The following is a 24254-nucleotide window of genomic DNA, read 5'->3' on the forward strand; positions in this document are numbered from 1 at the left end:
TGGTTGAGGTTTCATCTGGTGCTTGATCTGACTAGGATCTGGAGTGTTTGTGATTATATGTCTTAGCCTCACCAGGATGCAGTTTTGTACATTTCACCTGTCATTGCTTCTTTATTTGGCAAGACATACATTTAGAATTGGATTAGCAAAAATCTAATGAAAGAATTATGAAAAAAAAAGATGAGATCAATTGGTTAAATTGTTATTATCGGCGATATTCTGGGAGTATACGTGTAACATTAAGGCTCTATTTTTTTACCTGACAAATCTATGACCATGTCATCAGGACACAGTTGGGGGCAGAAGTACAAACAACAGGAACTGCTACTGAAAACCCTGACAACATGCAAACCATTATATGGCTCTTCTGGAGTAGCAGTGCTCTGTTTGGGTTGTCTTTAGTGTAACAATGGGAGGATGAAGTGCTGACAGGTGAGATGAAGTGCCGAGTCCATTTGAAAGAACTGACTCTTAGAGGTTAATGAGTTTGTTGTGAGAAGGTGGTTTTCGTGCTTCACGCTGTTCTGGCATTGGAATTAGCTGCTTAAGGGAAGTCTATATTTTGAGTGAAGGTATGTACAGCACATGCAGGAAACTGTACAAATAATATAAATGTTCACTAAAACTTCTGTGCACACTTCACAGTTTATTATTTTATTGCTTTCTTAATTTTAACATAAGGGCAGCAAACCTCCCATAAATAGTATAGCATCATGTATGGTGACCAACACTGTGAGAATGGGAATGCTTTCAAAAGATTTCAATGACTAAACTAAAATGCGCTGCAAAATAAAATAGGACCCCAGATGCAAAACAACAAACAATCAAGGAACGTCCTCAATTCATTGCATGTCATTTTAAATGCAACATTCCAGCTACAACGGGAAGATCAATGGCAATCTTTCACAGAATATTTCTATTCAAGTCGAGTCTGTGCCTGCAGATGAGACAAAACAATTTATTTTCTCACTCCGATTTATTCCTGACGACCATCAAAGCGCGGATGCTGGAAGGAAGTGACTACACAAACAGTGCCGATCACATCACAACATCCTGTTTATTCCCCCCAACACTCACTTCCTGCCTGCTTTCTGCCACTTCCTGCAGTAGGAATTAAAAATTTATAGTTGCCCTTTGGTGGAAGAAGGGAGGAAATGATGACTGTTGGTCGTTAAAGGTGGAGGTCGCAAGATCGGGGGGAATATTTTGGAAATGGCAATTCGTGTTACGCGTTTCAAAAACGTGTCATGAGAGATTTGGATGAGGATATAACAGAAACCTTACAGTTAATACTGCAAGATGAATGCCCTGTGTGTTATCGATCCTATGCTACATCCTCTACTGACCTCTGCCACAGAGCCAGAGAATTGTGGGCATTCAGTATTAGTGTAAGTAACACATAAAATCACCTATTTCCTGCCATCCCCCACAAACACTCTATAAGAACCTTCTACAAGCATCCTAACAGTAACTACAGTCCCAGCAGGCACAGAAAACACCCGGGGGAGCGTGATGCAAGGCCTCACAGCTTTAAGAGACACAATTACTCCTGCTCTACCCCCTCTGCAAGCAGCACCAAGTCCATGACCTCAGCCTGGTTAATCCTAAACCCACACTGCCCCCTGCTGGTGCAATGAGAAAGTACTACAGGACAGACTGGGTCTTTGAGATCTTAGTGCAGTTACAGCCTATATAAGAACACAGAAATAACCACCTACTAAAAAACTATACGAAAATTATTAAGAAAAATATGCAAGATGGATTCATTTAATCCCGCATATTCTGATATTTGTCACAATAAGTTGTTACATTACCTGATACTTATAATATTCTGGATTAAATTCACAGGATTCTGATAAGTACATTTAAGATTTTGGCTGGAAATCCCACATATACAAGTGGTGAACTATTACAAAAACCCTTGGGGCTCTTTTCAGATCTGTGTCAACTTTAGACATAATGCAGACACAACACACAGAAATAGTCCCACACCACTTCCTGACTGTGCAGCCCGTTCCCACAGACCACAGCTGGGCTGGCTGAGTCACCGTGGTGAGAACCCCTCTGGCAGAGTCTACGTACGAGTGAGGGAGTGAGTTAACACAGAAAAGTAAGAGTCAAAGAAAAATGTCTAAGAAAGATAAAATAAGCCAAATAGCAGGTCTACATTTTTAATAACCACGATAAAAAAACAATTTTTTAAAAAAATGCAGGCATTTGCATATTTTGCTACAAGGAAATGTTTATGCTCATTTAAACGAAAATATTTAAATGAGTTTATTGCTTTCCTTTCCAGCAGCAAGCAGCACATTTTTAAGTGGCAATAATTTTGTTTAAAACAACCTGTAAAGTACTGAATTTTTCATGCTTGGTTTTATAGTATTTCTATATTTGTGCATTGTGCTCCAGTGTAGTCATTGTGGGCACTGATCTGCTGAATCTGCTGTGTGACTGAGACAGAGTGCAAGTGAGCGGTTTCTTAACAACAGTTTCAATGTTTACAAGAGGGTGGGGGGCTAAAATCTTCTAGAGAACAGTTTTGCCCTCTAGGCTTGGACCCTAACCAGTGTGTGTTTGTCAGTTTTAATATCTAAACCAGGCAGACAAGAGAAACAGACAAAAGAAAAGAAGCAGAGGAAACAATTAATGCATAAAAACAACAGGAGACTCATGTTAATTTAAGCCAGGTGCATCGTGGTGGATCATGCACCAGTAAATATCTCTGCAGAGATTCCTGAAAGCGGTGAGAAACTTCACTGGATAAACGAGCTGACCTGCCCCCACACGTTGCAATTTTTAGTTAAAAATGATCAGGAAAAACTACATGAAAAAAGAGAGAGTTTCTGTACAAAATCTGCACTCTGCATGTATGACCTCCACTGGTCACTGAAACAACCCTCAGCACCAGACCCTGACCAACAAAATCAAAGAGCCCCCACAGGGTCAGACGATCACAGCATCACTGTCTATGTTCGTCTCTGTGGTCTCCCACTGTTGCTTCTGTGGCCCAGAGGCTGTTGTTAGCAGTTATTTTGGTAGAATGGCCGGTCCTGAAACAGCGACAATAAGAAGCTCACAGTCCTTTTTAAAGAGCTTGAAGAGCTCCATGTTTAATCCTTCAAAAGAACCTGCTATGCTCATTGACACCTGCGTATTTTTATTCTTGGACTGTGCAGCTTTGCATGAATCACAGCGCAAAATACTCCGTATTTATCTGACACCAGGCTCTGATCCAGACCATCAGTTTATCCACTGTGTAAAAAAAAAAAAAAAAAAAAAGAGAAGCTTTTTTCTCCTTTTTTTGCGCCTCTCTTTTTAAAGCCATCACCCCTTTTAAGCCCATTCACCCTTTAAGATCACGATCTTATTTACTGCTGCTCATAACCAGAACATCTGAAATGTATGCCCAAGAGGACCACATCTGGAACATCTGCTTTCACTGATATACCGAGCAGAGAGTAGAAAACATAACCTGTCTGAGTGTTTAGAGCAGTCTGAAGCCTGAGCTTTGGGCTCACAGGGACGACTTGTACATAAGCTGACATAAGCTCATGAAATGTGGAAAAGCACAAGAGCCCACTTTTAAAAAGGAGACTAACAAAGTTCATAGACTTGTCAGTTACAGGGTGAACAGTCTTAAAACTGTGTGAGAGCCAAAGCAAACATCTCTGCAGCAACAACCAGAAGTCACCACATCTATATTTTTGCTGTTCCAACTCAACTTTAAAGAAAACTTTTCTATTTGCACACAGCTATGCAAAAGTACTGAAAGATGCACTGACACAACAACACCACTAGATGGCAGGACAGGCCTAATCTTACTCTTCCTCAATCATGATAGTTGAAGATTTTTATATGAGGACTATATTACCGCACAAAACCTAAGTACAACACGGAGCCAGTACGTCAATACTTCACAATATCTTGATAAAAACACTATTGTGGTGGGGAAGCAAAAAACACACACAAAAAAAAGGAAATCAAGCATTGATGCAGGGGAGAAAAAGCAGAGAGAGATGGATGGCGAAGAGAGTGGATGGAGGAGCAGAGATAAAGGACACAAGGAGGGGAGGCGGGGGCGAGGGGAGTCATAATCTCATTACCGCCAACACAGAGACACAAAAACATCTGTTGTGAGACGCTGTAATCCAAACACTCCTGTTGACTCCTTACGCGTAGTCTTTGTTTCCTCCTGACAGTTTTCTATCACAAATTAAGATTAAAAACCTCAAGGCCAACGCAAATTCCTGCGAAACCAGGTTTTAGTCAAATGTGTGGTTCACGGATTAACAAAAGTCTTTTCTCTTTGGCAGCTGCTGCCTTTTGTTCAAATCTTTTGAGTCAACGGAGTAATTTATGTTTTTCTTTCTTTTTGCTATAAAAGCATATTCTTATTCAACTATTCTAAACAAAAATCCATATAGTCTGACTTTTCTTACAGGGGGTCATGTGAACTACATTGCCATCAATTTAACACAAAGTGAGAAAAATCAGAAATACATTGAACAGCAGCAGTCATGCAAAGAATGTTTGAATATGGGATTTCTGGGTGAACATCCACACCCCAGAATCATGTCGGTGCCCTGCTGAAACACCTCAGCTCATCACTCTTATTTTAGTTTCATCAGTGTTTAGTTGCCATGCTGAAAGCTCCCTGTGCCAAGTTTAAATGAGCTTGCACTGCTGGTAGGCAGCACTGAACTAATACTGGTACAGGACGCTGAATTAAAGCTGTGCTAAAATGAGATGATACAATTAAGCGAATGCACGAGGTATTTATGCCGGATGTGAACCGATGTGTTCAATATAAATAGAGGTGAAGCACCATTTTTAGCTTCAAAAACAGTGTATATGGTTACAACGGCCAGCGTAAGCTCCGTTTTCTCAGTTTAGAGTTTTCAATCCAATTTCACTTTATCACCATGACGACAGAGAGTGGCGTTTATGAGTAATGAATCTTTAAGAGCTCAGTAATAGTTTATTACAATGTCAGTCAGTCTACTTTTAAAGCGACTGGATTTTTTTTTTTCTACACTCTTCAGCGTGACATGGATTTATTTCTCCATGTCCATGTACGGTGTTGTCGAGCTCAGGCGGTGTTGTCGGTTCTCTGGTCTCTGACCGTATCAGACACAGAGCGAGGCAGGGAAGCGAAGACTCGCCACACTGTTACCACAGAAGGAGATGACAGCCTGCGACGCTTACCTCAGTGCTAACCTGCAATTATGCTGAAGGACCCGCAATACAAAAGATGAACGCATAAGACACAATGCACAGAGTGCAACATGTAGGAAGTCTACGCACATATGCATGCACACACAAACACACTTGAGTAATCATTACTCTGGATTCGTGTGGGTGACAGTTACTCAAGGTGAAGTGCTGAGACTGCTTAAGTGTGGGTGAGTAATCGTTCCACACAGCACTGTGAATAATAGACGGCTTATTAGGGGCATAGGAGGTATAGAAGAATCTTATTTAAACTGTTTTTCTGTCCAATCTTACAAATTTATGATGAAGCAATCTGCAATCTGGTGTTAATTATAGAAGAAATTGAGACCATGGTTTTCACACATAACCAATTATTGCAGCTCGTAGGCAGTGTAACCTTTTTTTAATGATATAATGAGTCCATAACAGCAACAATAGGTCAGCTAAGTTCACTGTGACACATAAATCCTATTTATTTTAATCATGTTCGTAATATAAACATGCACAGTAAGAACGGATGACTTGTAAAGAAGTGATTTTATTTACTTGCTCATATACTGACACTCCGCATGCACACATTTGACTCCACTCAGCAAAAATATATGTTTAAAACGTTTGTTTTTCACTTCATCATTTAGAGGTAATTCCATCCATCCGTCCTCTTCCGCTTATCCTTGTCGGGGTCGTTTGGGGGGCGGGGGGGGGGGGGGGGGGGGGGCGGCTGGAGCCTATCCCAGCTGTCATAGGGCGAGAGGCAGGGTACAATCTGGACAGGTTGCCAGTCTGTTGCCCTGATTTAGAGGTAATAGGCTATTAAATGTGTGGCATCAATGCCAGCATACTGCAACTAATTAAAGCAGGAAGACCTACGAAGAAGTCACAAATTCATCGCAACATCAAACAGTCTAACACTGATTTTCATCTGGGAAGCACAAAGACAGAACTGTATACCAACCAAGACAGTATACCTATGATTTGTACACGATACAGACTAGTTCAAAGACAGTATGAACAAAAGGCCTACATTTCACTGATACAGGCTTAAAGATTACATATACTTATAAAAAACTTTTTACGTGCGCTCAGAATAGTGGCACAAAAATAACGCCATAGTATTCATCTGTCGGGTGAGTGAAGCCACTGTCTGCAGAACACAAGAGGTGGGCTGTTTGAAACATGACCAGGCACAGCAGCGGAAACACACCTCCGAAGTTTAAACAGCTCTAACATTTGCAACATTTCTTCTGTTTAAACGAGTACGTCTGCTACGGCTATTAAACGCGCTCCAAACAACGAGCTTAAACAGTTTACAAAGAGGGAGAGAGTAAGTGCTTGTTAAGACAAACATGCTAAACTCCGCACTGATGGCAAGCCAAGTGGATGTCATCAATCTAGCAAGTACGCGTAAATTAATTTCATAAAAGCTTTGTGTTGCTTCACACGGAACGCCAAGGCGAGGTTGGGCACGACTGTTTTGACAAGACTCCAAAATAGGTAATCTGATCGATGTTAATATCATATTCATCATAGTGAAGAATCTGACTGATCTTTTTGGAGTCATAACGTAATTATGAAGGAACCATAAATCAGATTTCATCATAACGTCAGCAGAGAACATAAATACTGGTTCTCCATCGTGCCTGAGCATGTGGGCTTGTGTTTGGTATTTTATCTATATGCAGCGCCAAATCACTGCAACCGTTGCTCCAAGGTGCTTTATATTGTAAGGTAAAGACCCTGCAATAATGCAATCACAGATATAATGCATGCAGTTATGTACTGGACCTTTAGCTGCATTATTTGCACATCAGACTTCAGTAAGGAGCAGGCAGGTTAAAGAGCAACTATCATGCGTATGACTGCGTCAGACACTGGCGCCTCTGTCGGGTGATGTCGAGTTGAGTTCAGGGCTGTTGTGCATGTGTTACAATGGCTCAATATACAGTCTGTATTATACTAAATGTATATGTTTGTATGTACTGGCCAGTATAAAATCATCTTTAATTATTCTGAATATTAATTCTGATATCTGCCAGCAAAAAAGGGTCATTCAAACTCTACTTTTTGTGTGTCTACTCCCCTCAACACAAATGCGAAAAAAACATTTTGACACTTACACTGAAAATAGTTAAGATACTATATTAACTTCCATATATTCATGCATAGCATTTCTAGAGTTGATTGCTCTTTCTGTGTCCACCCCCTCCTCTCCCTCATACCCTCGACTCATGCAGGAAGACTTGCTCAGAAAAATTCTGTGTCACCCATCTGATTCTGGTATAAAGTTGTCATCTTGTTCTCATTAGGAGGCTAGAAAGAGGGAAGAGAGAAAGGGAGGAGGAAGTGAAGGAGGAGGGCTAGCCTGGAATAAATGAGGTCACCACTAACACTCCCTGAGGAGGATCACTGAGGCCTGGAGGAGGGGCCCGGTCGGCCGTAGTTTGGTAAAAGTGAGATGTGTTTTAGCAGTCCAAAACAAGACAACCTCTCTGTTTGTTGGGGAAATATTTATATTATATAGTCATATCATATTCTGCATCCTGCACTTTTAGTTTTCCACGAGTTCTTAGAGGGCTTTCTCTAGAACTAGAAGTGAACAGAAAGTACACAGAAGCTTATGCATTTTCTGTTTACAGCAGCAGCTCCAGGAGTTTGAAAAACAGGATAAAAGTCATAAACAGCACACACGCAGCTGTATAAGTAGAAGTACACAGTGCCTTCTACAACCAGAGCTTTTTTCAGTGCTGCTGCTGACTGGCATGAAACTGACAATTGTTGAATTATTAAAGAAAACTCTCACTTGCAACAGACAGAATGTATTTCAGTATGTAAGACGCTATTTTTGTTACTTTTTAACCACCACATAGATGAGAGGTCATCTGATACATATATCTCAACCAACTGTTGTTGGAACAGCTCCACACAGGCAGTGATCCAAACCAAAATCCGCCTCGCAGCAGCACTATCCATTAGGGGTGGGGGGAAAAAATCGATACTGTGTAGTATCGTGATATTTTGTTTGCTAATAATGTATCGATACAGGGACAGCAGAAATCGATATTTTGTTACAAAAAAGGTTTTTGTGCTCTGACTTCAGAGCATGTTGATCCTTTTTCTGAGCAAGAATCCTGACACTGTCCAAATGTGTTTAACTTTTTTTATGGCAGCAATAAACATGACAGTTTACTTATTTTAATTTAAGACATGTTTTATTTTAATTAAGTTTAAAATTATATTTTGTTTTAATTTACTTTCAAATTCTTCAGTTGCTGAAGGGGCTGCATAGTTTTCATAAATTTCATAGTTCACAATAGCTATAATTGTACCAGATGGTTGCATTCAGTTAAGTTGGACTAGACTGTAATACAAACCGTTCAGTTTGTCAACAATAAAACTGACTGAAATGAGAGAAAGACTGAATGCGAGACTTTGATATTAGATAAAATGAATATTGATAAAGTTTACCTTTATGTACAGAATCTGAATATCGCAAAATATTTTTAAAAATTGCAATAATATCGTATCGTGCGTTAAGTATTGTGATAATATCGTATCGTGGGATGTATGGTGATTCCCACCTCTACTATCCATGGTATCCATCTCCCTATATGGTTTTAAAAAAAACAACTTTCTTTTTCATGCTCAGGTGGCTCAGATCGGCAGTATCTGTCTAAGGTTTGATTCAGAATCTGGACAAAAATCCTCCCCAAACAACAAGGCAATGAGAGTATAATGTGAGAAATACATAATCAGTTTTACTGAAAATATTTCACTACACCCTTCAATTCCCAAGCGCTCCTCTCTCTTTCCAATATGACCCGTTTCCTATCTGAGGAAAAAAAATCTCCATACTCAGCATCAGTCAGCATCTGCCTTTAAGAGGCCTCAGAGGGGATCAGTTTCACAGCACTTCCCCATCCTAGTGCATGCACTTAGAAAAATCAATACCAACCACAGACACAACAAATACAAAGACTTTAGATCAATACGAGTAAACGCTTCTTTTTGATTTAAATAGGTGGCAGCCTTGTTTTCAAGCTATATTTATTATCATATCTTCCACCAATGGGATCATTTCTTAAATATTTAGTTCTTGCACAAAAGCTATTAAATATGTTTTTAATAGTGTCAACATTAAAATCTTAAATTATGCACACAAAAAAGCTTCAAAGAAAGTAACACTAAGTAATTTAGTAGCAAGCCCTGCAAAGGCATGAATGACAGTCAGCACACTTGCTCACAAGGATCATATTGCTCCGATTCCACACATGCGCGCGCGCACACACATGCACGCGCGTGCACACACAGGCGCACGCAACACCAACTGTGAGTGGTAGCCTGCTTGTCTGTTGATATTCTGTGACAAGATAAACAGAAGACTGATGGAGTGGTTTTAAGAAACTCCTCTGGGTTTATTTAACCCAGCGGCCCCTCCTGTCTGTGTCTATTCGTCTCCTACACGGGAAGACGCTTCTATATTCAGCTCAGACTAAGATATCGCCTGGATCAAAATCAAAAACATGCATAAGGCAAACTCAAGCCAGAACTAGTATACAAGGAACATCACTCGGTCTTTCTGTTCAGTGTATCGTATTAATCAAAACATAACAAAACGTACAAAAACACTCAAACTTTTCCACATCCAAGTTAAACACCGATGCAATGAAGACGCTGTGTAAATTTAACATGTTTGACGAAGGCACAGATGTCTGCACACGCACACCCCGACACACGGAGCTAAATATTCAGTGCGCCTGTCACGGAGCCAGACACCATGCTGACCGGGGCCAGACGTGTCAGCGATGGAGTGAAGGCAAGCGCAGCTGTGCGGCACACCCTGACACCACACACGCTCAGAGGAATGTGGTGCTGGCACAGCCCAGGTGCCGTCACTTAGGGTTGTGACATCGCTGCAGGAGTTTGTGTAGGGACAAGTCTGTCATCAGACTCCCGGGGTACGTCGGTGGGTGCGCGTCAGAAGAGAGCAAAGAGAACTGGATGACAGAAGGTAGCAAAGATATCCGAGTGTTCGCATATGAAGGTCCACTGTCCAGGGGCTGGATGGGGAGCTTTAATCTAGCATATTTTCGTTGGGCTCCTGGAAAAAAAACAAAAAAAACGATGCAAGCACGAGGGGAAGATATAAGGTGGGTAATGCTGGGTAGTGTTGTGCTGCCAAGACTGCACGTGTGTGTTGCAGTGCAGAAGAGTGTGTGCATGTCTTAGGTAACTATTAATGTACTGCCCCTGGACTTTAGACAACACAAAGATTGGTGAGGATGATCAAAGTATTTTTACGTTGCAGGCCAAACCTTAGCACGTACACTGTGTCTGCAGGTTACTACTGTACAGCTGTACTTAACTATTGTAAAGCAGCAGAAAAATTTCCACCTTTATGTAATCCAATCAAAGCAAGACGCTTCATGATCTCCATTAGTAACAATGTACAGTGTTGGGTCGCTCGAGTGAAAAAGAAGTCATACATTTTTTAATATATATATATTTTTAAGACTCCATTATCAAGTCAAGTCAAGTTTATTTATAAAGCACATTTAAAAACAACCGAGGCTGACCAAAGTGCTGTACAATAAAATACAAATATAAAATACAATAAAACACAAATACATAAAACACCTCACTGATAAAACGATAGATTAAAACATTAAGTTAAACCTTGCTAAAGGCCAATAAGAAGAGGTGAGTTTTAAGAGCAGTTTTAAAAGTTCCTAGGCTTGTGGAGAATCTGATGTGAGGAGGTAAACTGTTCCACAGTCTGGGTGCAGCCACAGCAAAAGCCCTCTCTCCCCTAGTCTTTAGTCTGTACCTGGGAACATCTAAAAGCATCAGGTCTGCTGACCTCAAAGATCTCCTGGGGCGGTAAATGCTAAGAAGCTCTGCCAGGTAAGGAGGTGCAGTACCGTTAAGAACCTTAAAAACCAGCAGTAAAATTTTAAAATCAATCCTAAAAGCAACTGGGAGCCAGTGGAGAGAGCAGAGGACCGGGGTGATGTGGTCTCTCTTTTTGGAACCGGTCAGCATGCGAGCAGCAGCGTTCTGCACCAGTTGGAGGCGATGCAGACAGGAACGATCTAAACCAGCATAAAGGGAGTTACAGTAGCCCAGCCGTGAAGTAATAAAAGCATGGACCACCCTTTCTAGATCATTCCAGTTTTGCTTCACCTATCATGCTTCCACCACACATTAACTACCACACCTCCATATGGCTAATAAACATGAACAACATGAAGGGGAGAAAGGGAAGAGGGAGCCACAGCACAAGACTATAAAGAGAGAGCAAGAGAGAGATTTGGTTTCTATTTAATAATTAGCTCATTCACTTGCAATTAATATTGTTCCATGACTGAGTAATTTAAATACATTAAGCACACATAGTACAGTAATGCTGTACTGAGAACAGGGAGGCTGCAGACAGTATAATTAATACTGCCCTCTGGCTGCCCTCTGCCACCCCTGGAGGTCATCGGCAGATCCTCCTGTGTCAGTAAAACCTGGGCCATAACAGCACTCCGTCCAGCACCTGTTTGACCCGCTGCCCTCTGGTAGGCGCCTCAGGTCAATCAGGTCCCGCACCTCCAGTCTCACTAACAGCTCCTTGCCCTGGGCCTAACCCTAACCCCACCCCAGCCCACTCACTGCACCACTCTGAGCCATGATCCGAGTAACCCACCTCGCTCGGGTCACTCACACATGGACTCTAGTCAGGCTTTTCTTTGCACTACTTCCAAGCACTTTGCAACTTGTTCCCTAATGTGTGCCCTTCTCTTATTTTTCTATGTATCCCTCTTGATTATATACATTTCCCCTGCTTGCTACTTATTCTTTTTGTCTACTGTTTATATTTTATTCTGGCACTGTTGGTGTGGAGCACCCACAATTTCATTGCACATGTACAATGACAATTAAGGGAAATTCTGTTCTATTCTAGTGAATGTCCCAAGTAATACCATTTAAACCATCCAGCCAATCAAACAGGTATCTTCTATGACCACAAGCAATGACTACTAACTGAATTATGAACTATAAAGAGAGTCAGCAGCCAAAGTAGATTCTTAGTTATTGATGTTGTTACAGTTCATAGAAAATATGGTATGAAGGGGGAAAAGGAAGGAAGTCTGATGAAAGAAGGAAAAGATGGCATCTGAAAAAATATTCCCTCTGTGTGAGTTCAAACTGCCACTTTTTTCTGGCAATGATGATACTGACTGTACTGTGTTAAATACACACTTTATACTTAAAGGTGCTTCCACAGATACAGACACAAACAAGTATTAAACTGTGTTATATATACTTGTATTCCCCAGATGAGCACTACACGCAGCCCATTTCATTCCAGCGTAAGCTAATAAAAGTGTCCTTGTGTGATGGGCCAGACATTCCTTCCAGTCTTTAAAAAGCTCCTGTGCAATGGCAGAGATGAGTCACAGCTGCCAGGAGACCACCAGTCATGTTCAGTGGGACACACGGAGTCACTCACACTCATACATGTTTTATGTCCCTACGTTTCCCCTCTTTTCTCGCGCCAAGTGTACATGAATGTGGATCAGTGTAAAAGCACATCAGACTCTTCCTGTTAGAGTGTTAAATCTACACAAATCCACAGTTTTCAAAAACTAAAAACAATGGGAGAACATTTAAAACTACTGATGACAAATTTAAATTTAAAAGTAAAAATATTAAGGTTCACTGACATCGCTGGTACTTGAGAGCGAGAATGTTTAGAAAGCTGGCTGTGGTGCTGTTTCACATCCTTATAAGGGATATTCCTTTTGGTATGAGTGCCACTTGATAAAGCCACATTATAAACATAAACAATTTATATTTAAAAAAAAATCCCCATTTATTTGTAGCGTCTGTATTAGCTGTGTAACATTATCACTTTTATTTGTCATCATCATAAATAATTACACAAAAGGAAGAGCATCTCTTCAAGCGCACACTGGGCTAATATAGAAAGGATAACATCTCGTTACAATGTCACGTTCTGCTACCTGTTTAATGTTCTGCTACACTACATTAAACGGGTGCTTCTGCTCTTATGGCTGATGCCTGTGTACGTTCAAACTTTGTAGAAAAGCAAAACATCCACCCGCAAAGGATTTTGTGTCATAGCGGTGAGAGTGATGCAGATGTGTGTCAGCGAGGCTGACAGGTTGTCATGTATGAAATGTACGCACACTCTTCTGCGGGAAACGCCTGCAGGGACCAATGAGAGGCGAGCATAAAAGACAGAGGGATGTGAAAAGATGAGCATGATGACAGCTCGTTGTAAGGGTGCACACGTAAACACATGAACTCACAAACGTGCAGATAAACACTGAGGCATGGGGGCTTATAAACAAAGGTTGAAAGGGTTGCATGAGAGAGTGTGCGCCACAGAAAGCACAAAGACTCCTTTGAGCCACTGACTGTAGAGCAGATGGGAGAAGTTAAGTAGATCCTGTGCACCTGAAATCTCAATTCTTACTTTAACTTTAGCTGGAGTTTTCGTATTTGGGCCCCCAAAGTTCTACCAAATGTTACGAGTTCTAAAACTGTTAGCACCTTTGGAAAAATCAGCTCTTCATCTTTGAAAATACAATCAGTAGTTTTTATCTATGTGCAGAAGTCTGTTTCCAGTGGAATACCTCACAGAGACTCTCGATATATTTTCAGATTACTGGCTAAATGAACCGCTTAGAAATAATACCTGGCATTGATTGGCTGAAAACAAATGAGAGCAGCTAATAGAAGTGGGAGATCCAAATATCGATAGCGTTGATACCAATCCTGGTATTGGTACTGGATCAATACTGGCTCAAAAGGATTGATACTTTCTATTCTTTAAGTTTAGTATGTAGGCCACTGAATTGTGCAATTATTATCATTTTTTAAAATGAAAATGTACTTAAAATTTTCACTATAAAAATGTTGAGTTGAGTGTCGCATTAAAGCACATTTAAACGACAGGAGTCGACCCAAAGTGCTTCACAGACAGGCAGATTTACATTCCAGGTCTCCAAAAAAAACCCCAAAAGAAACAAACAAACGAGAAAAGAAAACCTATATAAGAAGCGGAAGGGGTTTTGTTGCATTAACTAATTATTGCAGAAAGTCAAAATCACAGTGATTTAGCAGCCGTTAAAATGTGTTCAGAATTTGCAAGTCGACGATTGAACTGATAAATCATGACACACTCTCCCAAAATTGTCGCACACCACCAGTGGCTGAGACGCTGCTCATGAATAACAGCAGTAAAAAAAAAAAAAAAAAAAAAAAAATTCAGTTATCTATACAAATATCTTTTTTTTTTTTTGGACCAACTTTTTGGTCTTTCATTGTTCTTTTTTGGGATTTTTAACCATAACACTCCCAACAACCACCATGACCTGAATCAGAATGGCAACACAGTCATGGAGGTTGGAGTTTATGTGCACGCACAAATGATGAGTGCCTAGTTTGATAGCTGTAGACTTTGGGAAGAAAACAACTGAATATTTACATTCCTGACCTCAGAAAGTCGTGGTTCAGGAGCTCTAAAGTAAAGCACAGTGCTCGATCTGTTTAACTTAGATTTACCAAGAGATAGGCGAGGCCATGTAAATATATGGGGAGCGTTTAACTGATTAAAGAGATGGTTAACGACGGCATTAATGAAAATCCAGAAACCGATAAGAGGCGCTTTGGTGCACAACAAATTCTCTTATCTGTCTGGTCAGTGAGCACTTCCTGTGCCTTGGAAAACAGAAAAAAAAGAACATTTTTAAAGACTTCATGAACAGTTCCCAGACATTACTCACCCTGTCTTTGTCATCAGCCACATCGCAAAGCACATCATCCAGGTCGAGGATTCCCCCATCACCATGCTCCAACCGGTGAACCTGCAGCCAGTAGCTGGCATCCTGCAGAACAAGGAGGCAACAAGATCAAAATCAACAGCCGTTTTAAAATTACCTGACACATGAAAATTTGGGGCAGCAATTGTAAGAAGATGCATATATCGCAATTGACCTTCAAGACCCATTTTATTCATTTTATATTTTAAATGCAAAGAAATGAGTGCACACAACCTTAAAGCATAAACATTATGAGAACTGATAAAGGGTTTTAGTAGAAAGTAGACATGACTGAAAATCCCTCGAAATCTCTTTGGAGCTTACACGAGTCCACCAGCGGACACTCCAAACACTTTGACATGCCACTCATCTCATCATTGTTGGCTCTTTAAAGCAAGACTATCACAGTCATCGAGACCTGCGAGGAATGCCACCCACCATTACCATATAATCAAGTTCAATTACGTGTCAAAGTTTCTGACATGAAAAGCACACGCAAAGTTCACGCTTGATTGAAATAAGTGGGAATAAAGGCAAGGGTTAAGAAAAGGACACTGTACAATTATAGAAAAATGTAGCTTTACAATAACAATATAAGGCAGGGATAAAAGGTAGAGTATTACTGCCATCACGCAGTTCTAAATAGGAAATCCAACTCCCAGATGATTGTAAAGCCCCCTCCCTGGGTCTTGACACGCAAAAACATGTGCACATGTAACTTGCTCCAAGCTAAACGGGAGAATGAGTCGAGTGCACATGCATGGAAGTGCCCAGTGTCCTGGCATCATTTGACAAAGTATTAACTTTTGAAGTGACTGTTTGGCTTCGTCCCACACACACAGCAGCCTTGAGGGTTACAGCCTCATTACCCACTTATACAGTTCCACTCCACTGCAGCACACGCAGCTCACTGCAAAAGGGCACCAGACGCACGTCTGATGTGTTTAACTGGCAAACTAATACTACATGACAGGCCCGCCTTGGAGAAGGAAACTGAGATTTTTTTGGGAAAAATAATGCAACTATACAGCAATGATAGTTTTGATAGTCTGAGTCTAAATGCACTCAGTGAAAACACGACAATTCAAACAGCTGCATTAGTATTTTTCATGTGTTGCTCTTTTTTAGCTTCTCTTTAACTCACCCACTCGCTGCTGTGACAGATGTGATAGTTTATTACAGCCAGTGTCACTTTGTGCAACCCCACACACAAAGACCCTGTGGATTCTAAATGATGGATCTCAGACACAAACACACAAAACATTTAATGTCAGCGATTTTATAAAGGAAAAAATGAAAAAGAAGTTTGGCCAGACCAGACTTTAGTAGTGATTGAACCGTAATCATTAACAGTGAACCATCCTAAAGCATCACTGTCTCAGAAACACTTGTTTAAAAAGAAATGGAGACCTCAAACACAAAGAGGGTTTGTAACAAAATGAAACTTGAAGTTTATTAGGAACACTCTGCTGTATGCGACTATAAATAAAAGATGGAAGTTCTGGAAATCAAAGCTAAGCTGTAAAACTTATCTGACACAGAAAAGCAGTAGCCAGCACTCACCAGAACTACATCTGCAAACAAGCCAATGCAAACAAATTACTGTAGGTTTCTGTGTGTGCTCAAGAACTTTTTTTTTTAAAATTTATCGCTGCCTGTTATAACTGAAAGCATTCAGTCCAAAGTATTCATCTGAAACAGAGCCAGCACGTCCAACTTTTCTGTTTGTTGTGGGAAAGAAAGCCACAAACCACTGCCTGTAAGCCAGTTCAGCCAAAACACATTTTACTGTTTTGTTTTGAATCAACTGGGGCGTCTCCCCAAAAACCATAAAATCTAAACACTTTGATTTATTGTTTATGATTAACAATGAGTGAGCGTTCAAGAATGGCTTAAAAAACCAGGATTTTACCTACTTTACAAAAACTGTTACGTCAATTTGAGAATGACCCCGATAACCCATCAGCTTATTAGAATATTTATATACAATGTATCTAATGCACTTTAAGATAATAAAGATGCAGATTTAAAAAGTAATACTAATCCAGCCTGCTCTTTAGTTGAGGCTTTAAGAAGATAGTCACACATAATAAGTGCACATAGCAGCACAATCTATTTAAAGTCCCCTATAGTATGTCAGTGTGGGGACAGATCAGGGTTGGGCACAAAGAGAAAACTGATGTGTGCGTTTGTGTGTCGTTCTGTGGTGCCAAGTTCATCGCGCAAAAATAGCTCACAGCAAAATGTCACAGTGCCAGACTTAAGACAAGGGACTAAGTCACATAGTAAACAATGTTTCAACATAACAGCTCTCTGATGTGGGTATTACAACTTTCTGTGCACATCATCCCTCAAACTGTCTCACTCGACTTTCGGAGAGAAAAAAAACAAAACAAAACATCACAAACAAGTTAATGTGGCATCTTCTTTCTCACTCTAGTTTGATCCCTCTGGGCCTCATTGAGATTCTCACGACATTATTCTGCTGAAGCTCTCTGCTAAAGAAAGGAGGACCGATCTAAACTATTGGAGCCCTCAACAGTCCAACAGCAGACTTGAAAGGAGGCCAAGGCAAACACGTTGGCAGCAGGGGAAGCCCATCACTACGTTTTAGCGAGACAATGCCGAGTCGTGAGCACCAAGGTCTCCCTAACACTGTGAAAAGGAATGTCTGGAAGTGCCAGTGTCCACAGTTGAGAAGTATTCAAATGGTATTACACAGTCCTGAGTGTACTGACATGTGACAAAGACACTGTATGCAAAGTTGTGGAGGCAGACTAACTTGATGTATTTCGCAAGATACTCTAAAATATGTTACAATTTTTAACTATAAAGGAAAAAAAGCCTGAAAAAATGCTGAATCATTTAATAAGATATATATATATTTTTAACATTTGCTCTCTTACAGCATAAATAAAGCAGCCTGTTTAACAGGAAGCCATCAAAATGATGTGAAATATAGGCCTTAAAAAAATCGCTTTTCAATAACAAATCTTTCAAGGTCTTACACAATACCATTTTCACACAGTCCCAATAACACATTTATATGACATAAATTGCATCACATGTAGCAGCCTTGGAATTTGTCCAGTACAAGAAATGTGCGAGGAGAAAGTGACATTTGCATGTAAGGACAAGAAAAAGAAAAAACTGTGTTTTAATACTTTCAGTGCACAACTTCTCATGACATAGTGGCACAGCGTGTTAAACAAGAATAGCAATAAGGTGAATAATACATGCAAATAAGGGCTGTGTTTTTACTTGATGGTAGTTATTTTAATTTTGAGGACATTAAACTATCAGGACAAGCTTTTTTTTGTTTGTTTGTTTAAATGAGGAAACTGTATTCCTGAGCTGAAGTAACAGCAGAAGTCCAGAACTCTACAGTACTTTTCAAATCAAAGCACCAAACTGTTGTCCAGCATACAAAACAATACGTGGCTTTATCGTGGCAACACTCATTCTGATCACAGCAGTGTGCTGTACGAGACTTTGCACCACAATGTCTCTGGAAGACCTCAGCGTATACTTCGAATCGGACGAGAGTGACAACGAGGCCAAAAAACTCTGGAGTTGCGGTGAATCTGACGACGACGGCAGCGAGGTGAATTACCGGGATCTTGTTTGCCTGCATGACAATCTGGTGAACTTTGAAAACATCTACTTAAACAACGCAGTTATAGACATGGAGGTAAGGTTATTTTAGGTGGGTCGATTAAATAGTGTTATAGCTGAAACATTGAATATCTTTGTATTTTATGCCACAATAAATGATAAATGATGTTGGTGGTAGAAACGATTTCTTTATTTTCAGCACTACTTGGTGAGTGAGGGTGGACAAAGCTTTGAAAATGACAGCAGAGACTCTCCAATCGCTCTGATTCAAGACTATATGGAAAGCACTGAAGAGCTGTTGCCCAGCAGTTCCTCCTCATCACCTTCTGTTGTACCACCTGAAGCCGCGGCGAGCCCAGACACAGATGACTCGGAGAACTCTACTGTGAGGTTGCATCGAGATTTAGAAGATTTTATCCAGGTGTTTCAAAACATGATCGTCTCATTCTCCTCCACTTCATCAGACTCAAGTGAGTCAGATTTACAGGGGACCAACTGGGATGACATAGACACCTCAGAATGAAAATCTAGAGCGCCAACCTCGATGGTGTGAGCAATTATCCAATAAACAAGTGCATCACAGTCTTCATGCTAATTATTTTATTTCTGTAGGAAGTACAGAAGTAATTTTTTTTGTAGCCATTTTATGTATCACATGGCCAGAAGAATTAAAAACCCCAAAATGAGCCAATGACACTCAGATTTTAACAAACTCAGTCCAGATTTAACCAGAAAAGAGTTTTTAGAGCTTTATTTGATGGTAATGGTTTTAATTTTGAAGAAATTAATAAAACTATCTGGACAAAATTAAAGCCATAGAGTTTTTGTTGTTTAAATTTTGGCTAAAGAGGGTCCCCCCCCCCCCCCCTTTTTAAATAAGCCAAATAAATGCATGACGAAATCCAATATTTAAAAGTTATTCGACTTTACGGCTCCGATGGTCAACTGGGTTTAAAGGGATATTCCGTATGATTTAAAAAAAAGAAAGAAAAAAAAGTGTTTTTCAGAAAAACAAAAACAGTTAAAGAGAAGAAAAGTATTCTTCTGATTAAAACATTAATTTTAAAAACACTTGTGAAAAATGTGTTCAAACTCCAAGAGAAGACTAACCTGAAATAAAGAAAGGGAGACAACATTGTGCATCTCCAGTTAAAAAGCTGGTTCGGTTACATTATGTGTTCACAGTTCTCACACAGAAAACAATCTATGCTGTTAGGTTAGAGGCTTTAGCACAGATTACCTGGTATTCAGGCATTTGTGACATTGGCACTGTTTACTATAGTTAGAAAAAACTCACTGTGTGTCACTTTAAAGGCTTTAAAAGGGATGATGTTGGGAATCCATATAAAGTCAATCCAAAGACATGCGCAGACACCAACTTGTCTTCAGTGGCACAGATTAAAAATGTTCTAGGTACATGTAAACTTGTGAAACTGAACTGTGTTCACCTCGGGGCTGAATGAAACCAGTTCTCAAATGTTCACTATCAATCATCCCTTTGTTGCACAGATCATAAAGAGGTTTTTTGGGGGTGAATTTTGAGCCAAAGACACTCCTGTGTGCCTTAAAGAAACGCAGCATTGTTCTGCCAGATCCAGCCTTCTGCTGCACAGTGTGTCAGAGCTTGTAGACACTGTGTTCTTGCCAAAGGTTTGGGTTTTGTTATGATCTCTTGCAGTGGTTATGCATTACTATGCCACAAAAGAGACATGACAAACTGTAGGTCATGTTCCCACCTACTCCTGTATTTACCACCAGTCTGCTCTTCGTCTTACTGTAAATGAGGTCTCTTTTTTTGTTTTTTTTAAACTCCCTTTTCAGCCCTCCTTTCTCTTTATTCTGTCTTTTGTCAAACATTTCAGTCATTTTTAACATATTTTTTTAAATCTTTGTTTTAATAAAAGTAACAGATTGCTGCCTTATGCTTGACACGAATTAAAATGTGTTTATTATTTCAGAAGTCGCCTGCAGTGTTCCCCTTTACTGGGAATCCTCTACACATCTATCCAACTCAAAGCCTACGGTGCTGGATCAGTGCAGATCCAAAAGCATTTGTTGTGTCAACTTTAATTTGCAAGTTGAGTGTGACACCGTTTTGTACTTTCCAGAGAGCTTCCCTGTCACTAAAAAATGCATTTTGCTGCAGTCTTCTCTCCTCCTCCCTTTTAATTTAGGAAGATGGGGCAGAGGAAAGAGCTGTGAAGCACAGAAGATCTGAAAGAATATTTAAGAGCATGTAGATTCTAAACACAGGCCAGATGGAGACCTGGGGAGGAAGTCACTTAAAGGAAATGAGATGGTGGAAGCTCCCAAAAATCAAGACAACGTGACACTCATCTTATGGTGAGGGCAAACACATGCTTTATCCTCACAGCAGGCTCCACTAATGAACAGTGGATTAAGAGCACACAGTGGGGTTTTTGTCACTTAAGTGGTGCATGAATGTGTGCACGCTCAACTCACTGCAATTTCCCTGACCTTGGCATTTCACAACAGCCAATAAACCTCACTTACTTTATCGGTTCACCCAGTTTAACTTTCTGTATACGGTATTTTCCTTTTAATAACAAAAGGACTGATTCATGCGTGTAGCTTGCAAAAGTCAGAGATCTCTTTCCCTGTAATTGAATTAGCGTCTGCAATTGAAAGCTAGCTTTTTGATCCATACTTTCGGATTTTTCCAGATTGTTCCAAACCAAAAATTACAGGATTCAAACCTTTCGTGGACCACAATCCATAACAAACAGTTAACACTGGTCCAAAACTAGAAGAGGTCTTGATTACCAGTGTGAAAACATGTCTCAACACGGACTCTGTAACCTATTCCAGAACCATATCAGAAAATGTTTTTAAAATAAAACTTAATAATGCAAAAACTTTATAAAACAAGCTGAGGAAAAACTTGAGAAAAACAGTATTGAGAAAGAATAAGCAGGAGAGTACACTGACTGTATAATGAGTATAATGCCTGAACTTGCTCCCAGTAACACAAACTGCATAATATTTCTATACAAGCAACAAACTTTTCCATTATTTTTCTCTATTATTCAAAAGGCAGAAGGGTAACATATAAAATAATAGAATAATAGCCAATATAGGTTAAGTATCATGAAACACAAGGGAGTTCTTCCTCCCTAATGTCCCTAAATGGTTGCTCAAAGATCATGATCAGATCAATGGTGCTCCTGTTCTAATTGGGTCATGTTTTGTTTTGTTTGTTTTTTTCCCCTTGGAATATAAACCTTCGTATGATGACACTTGCTGTGAACTCAAAACTGAATTAAACTGAATTGAGCTGAATTTGAAGAACTGCATGGAAATAAACTGGAGTGTACAATCAGGGGATGGATATGTGGCAGGACAAAGCTCCGCCTCCTTTTAACGTTTGAATAAATATATATTTGCACTCATGTTGGTACAAGACGTGATGAGGCAACCTTGCTGTGATATGTGAATAGGAGCTAAGTACTAATCGGTTTTCTTTTTACTGCTCAAGGAAGGACTATTGTAGTAATAAGCAGCTCAGGCTGACAGTAAAAATATAAAGCGGGTTACTGCTGGAAGCACACGCTTATTTTTCCAGGCAAACCCTCCCTGGATAAATAAAAGTTTCCTCAAGACTGTACAGAGCTGTGATTTTAAAACCTTAAAAAAAAAAAAAACATGCTTACAACAATGTGAGTGATGACTTTCTCCCTTTTTTAAAAAGGAGAAAAGGTCACCTTGTAGATATTATCACCCATCTCAATCTTGCAGACAAACAATGTGAGTGCTCTGTTCATGACGACTGACAAAATCCCCTTTCAATCACATCTGTTGTTCGGATGTGTACACAGCCACGGTAGGGCAGCACACTGTATGTTTCCTGGATTGTAGGGTCAAAGTAAGGCTGGCGTAAGGTACAAAAGACCCTTTCATTCAAGTACAATGACATCAGTGAGAAGAGAAACAGGAATTGGAAAAAGCCACTAAAGTGCTACGCGATGTGTGTAAAACCGCAGACAGACGTGTGCACAAACGCACAGCGATACACGTGTGCGAGTGTAAGAACTGTGTGTAATCTAATAATACATTTTATTAGCTGTCAGTTTGATGTCGAGTACACTTTGGGTTCGATTTGAACGAGTGCCCTGCTGGGCTCCACTGAAGTGAACACCAACACTAACATTATTAACTTTACCAGTGCACTTGGACCATGCTTATCATTTCAAAGCCTCACTCGTGCTTTGATATTAATCTTTTAACCCCTGAGTTGTGTTGCCATTGGCTTTTCTTTCTCAACCCACTAAACACGTCAAAATAATAAGAGCCATTTTTCTCCTTTCTTTTGTTCTTACCATCCAATAAAACCCATTATGTGTTGTAATAAGATATTTTCCACAAACTGGGCTTGTTCATTTGATAATTCAGCACTTCTTCCCCAAATTTATTGCAAGATACATGTTCTAGGGAGTTGCATGATATATGTAAATACATGTCCTCAAGGTTTTCAGAAAGCTTTGATGACATCACTCTGACTCGTTCTGTCCTCTTCAAGCACCAACCACTCCTTCTGCTTTATGTGTCAAGACATCAATGCTCAGCATGCAGTAACAGACTAACTGTGGTCACATATAAATATTCATTCTGAATGGAAAGAGGTGCAGATAATGAAAAGGTTAGGTTCTTCTCTGTGCACTCGCTCACTTCCTGAATCAGAATCACTTCATTATGATCTTGATGACAAATGCCACAGTTTACCAGTAAATTTATTTAAATAAAACCTGAACATCACTTCCTATCATTAGACACGCATGAGCATAGAGCGATCACCAGAGGTCAACTATAGCGATGTCTTGAATTATGTTTCTTATCCATTATACCCTGTGTCAAAGTCACTCCTGGGGCACCAACACCATCACTCTTTGTCTTTCCATTCAAATCCACTAATGTTAAAGTCTTTGTCTCAGGAACTGAAACGTAGGGAAATAAACTGAGAAAAGGCAGAAAACTCAAGCGCTCCAATGTTGCTGAGCCATACACAGAACAATGTTGCCATTCAAAGAAACACTCATATCTGATCAAAACAGGCAACCACTTGACAGCATAACGTATTACTCTCCAAAAATAGTCAAAAATTACACCGTCTGGGAGCAAACATTAAAACTAGGCAGGTAGGATTAATCAGCAGACTTTATCCAGAGCATGAAGCTTTAAAAGAAACCAAACAAAGGCATCTTTATTACAGCATGTGTGAACCACTGCTCCGAGTCGTGCAAGGAGAGAGCTCTCCGTCTTATAAATTACTTATCTGATTAACAGAGGGGGGGAAAAAGATACCTGTGCAAAAATGCAAAAGAGGATTTCACATGCAATCCAAAGAGAAAGACGCAGGAGATTTACGCCTGTAGCCTAATTAATTTAATGAATCATGAACAACCATTAAGCAGCCTGCATCTTTTAATTCCTCACATGCAGCAAAATCCAAATCAGCCTGAGAGGAAAGAAGAGTAAATGGAAATTGTGGCTCATGGGAGCCACAAAATCAGAAATGTGAAGTTCACTGCAAGTGGCTGCAAATCCCACTCAAATCTTTGGAGTAAAAATTATTTGTTT

The 24254-nt window shown here is 40.0% G+C and overlaps 2 protein-coding genes across 9 annotated transcripts in view; one reads left to right on the plus strand and one right to left on the minus strand.

The window, feature by feature from the left end:
- pard3ab (par-3 family cell polarity regulator alpha, b) overlaps positions 1 to 24254 on the minus strand; it is a 241418-nt gene that overhangs the window by 188876 nt on the left and 28288 nt on the right. For all 8 annotated transcript variants that reach the window (XM_084911280.1, XM_084911277.1, XM_084911278.1 and 5 more), the window contains exon 2: positions 15009 to 15110. In XM_084911280.1, coding sequence (XP_084767406.1) covers positions 15009 to 15110 — 102 coding nt within the window. The remainder of the gene's footprint in view (positions 1 to 15008; positions 15111 to 24254) is intronic.
- Positions 18463 to 19263, plus strand: LOC146368077 (uncharacterized). The gene is made up of 2 exons (XM_084911282.1): positions 18463 to 18735; positions 18859 to 19263. Exons 1-2 carry the CDS (start codon positions 18547 to 18549, stop codon positions 19180 to 19182), a joined length of 513 nt encoding a protein of 170 aa, XP_084767408.1. The 5' UTR covers positions 18463 to 18546; the 3' UTR covers positions 19183 to 19263.

Source organism: Perissodus microlepis, chromosome 18 (assembly GCF_051167445.1).
Source record: "Perissodus microlepis isolate ML-2025 ecotype Zambia chromosome 18, ASM5116744v1, whole genome shotgun sequence".
Classification (NCBI taxonomy): Eukaryota; Metazoa; Chordata; class Actinopteri; order Cichliformes; family Cichlidae; genus Perissodus; species Perissodus microlepis.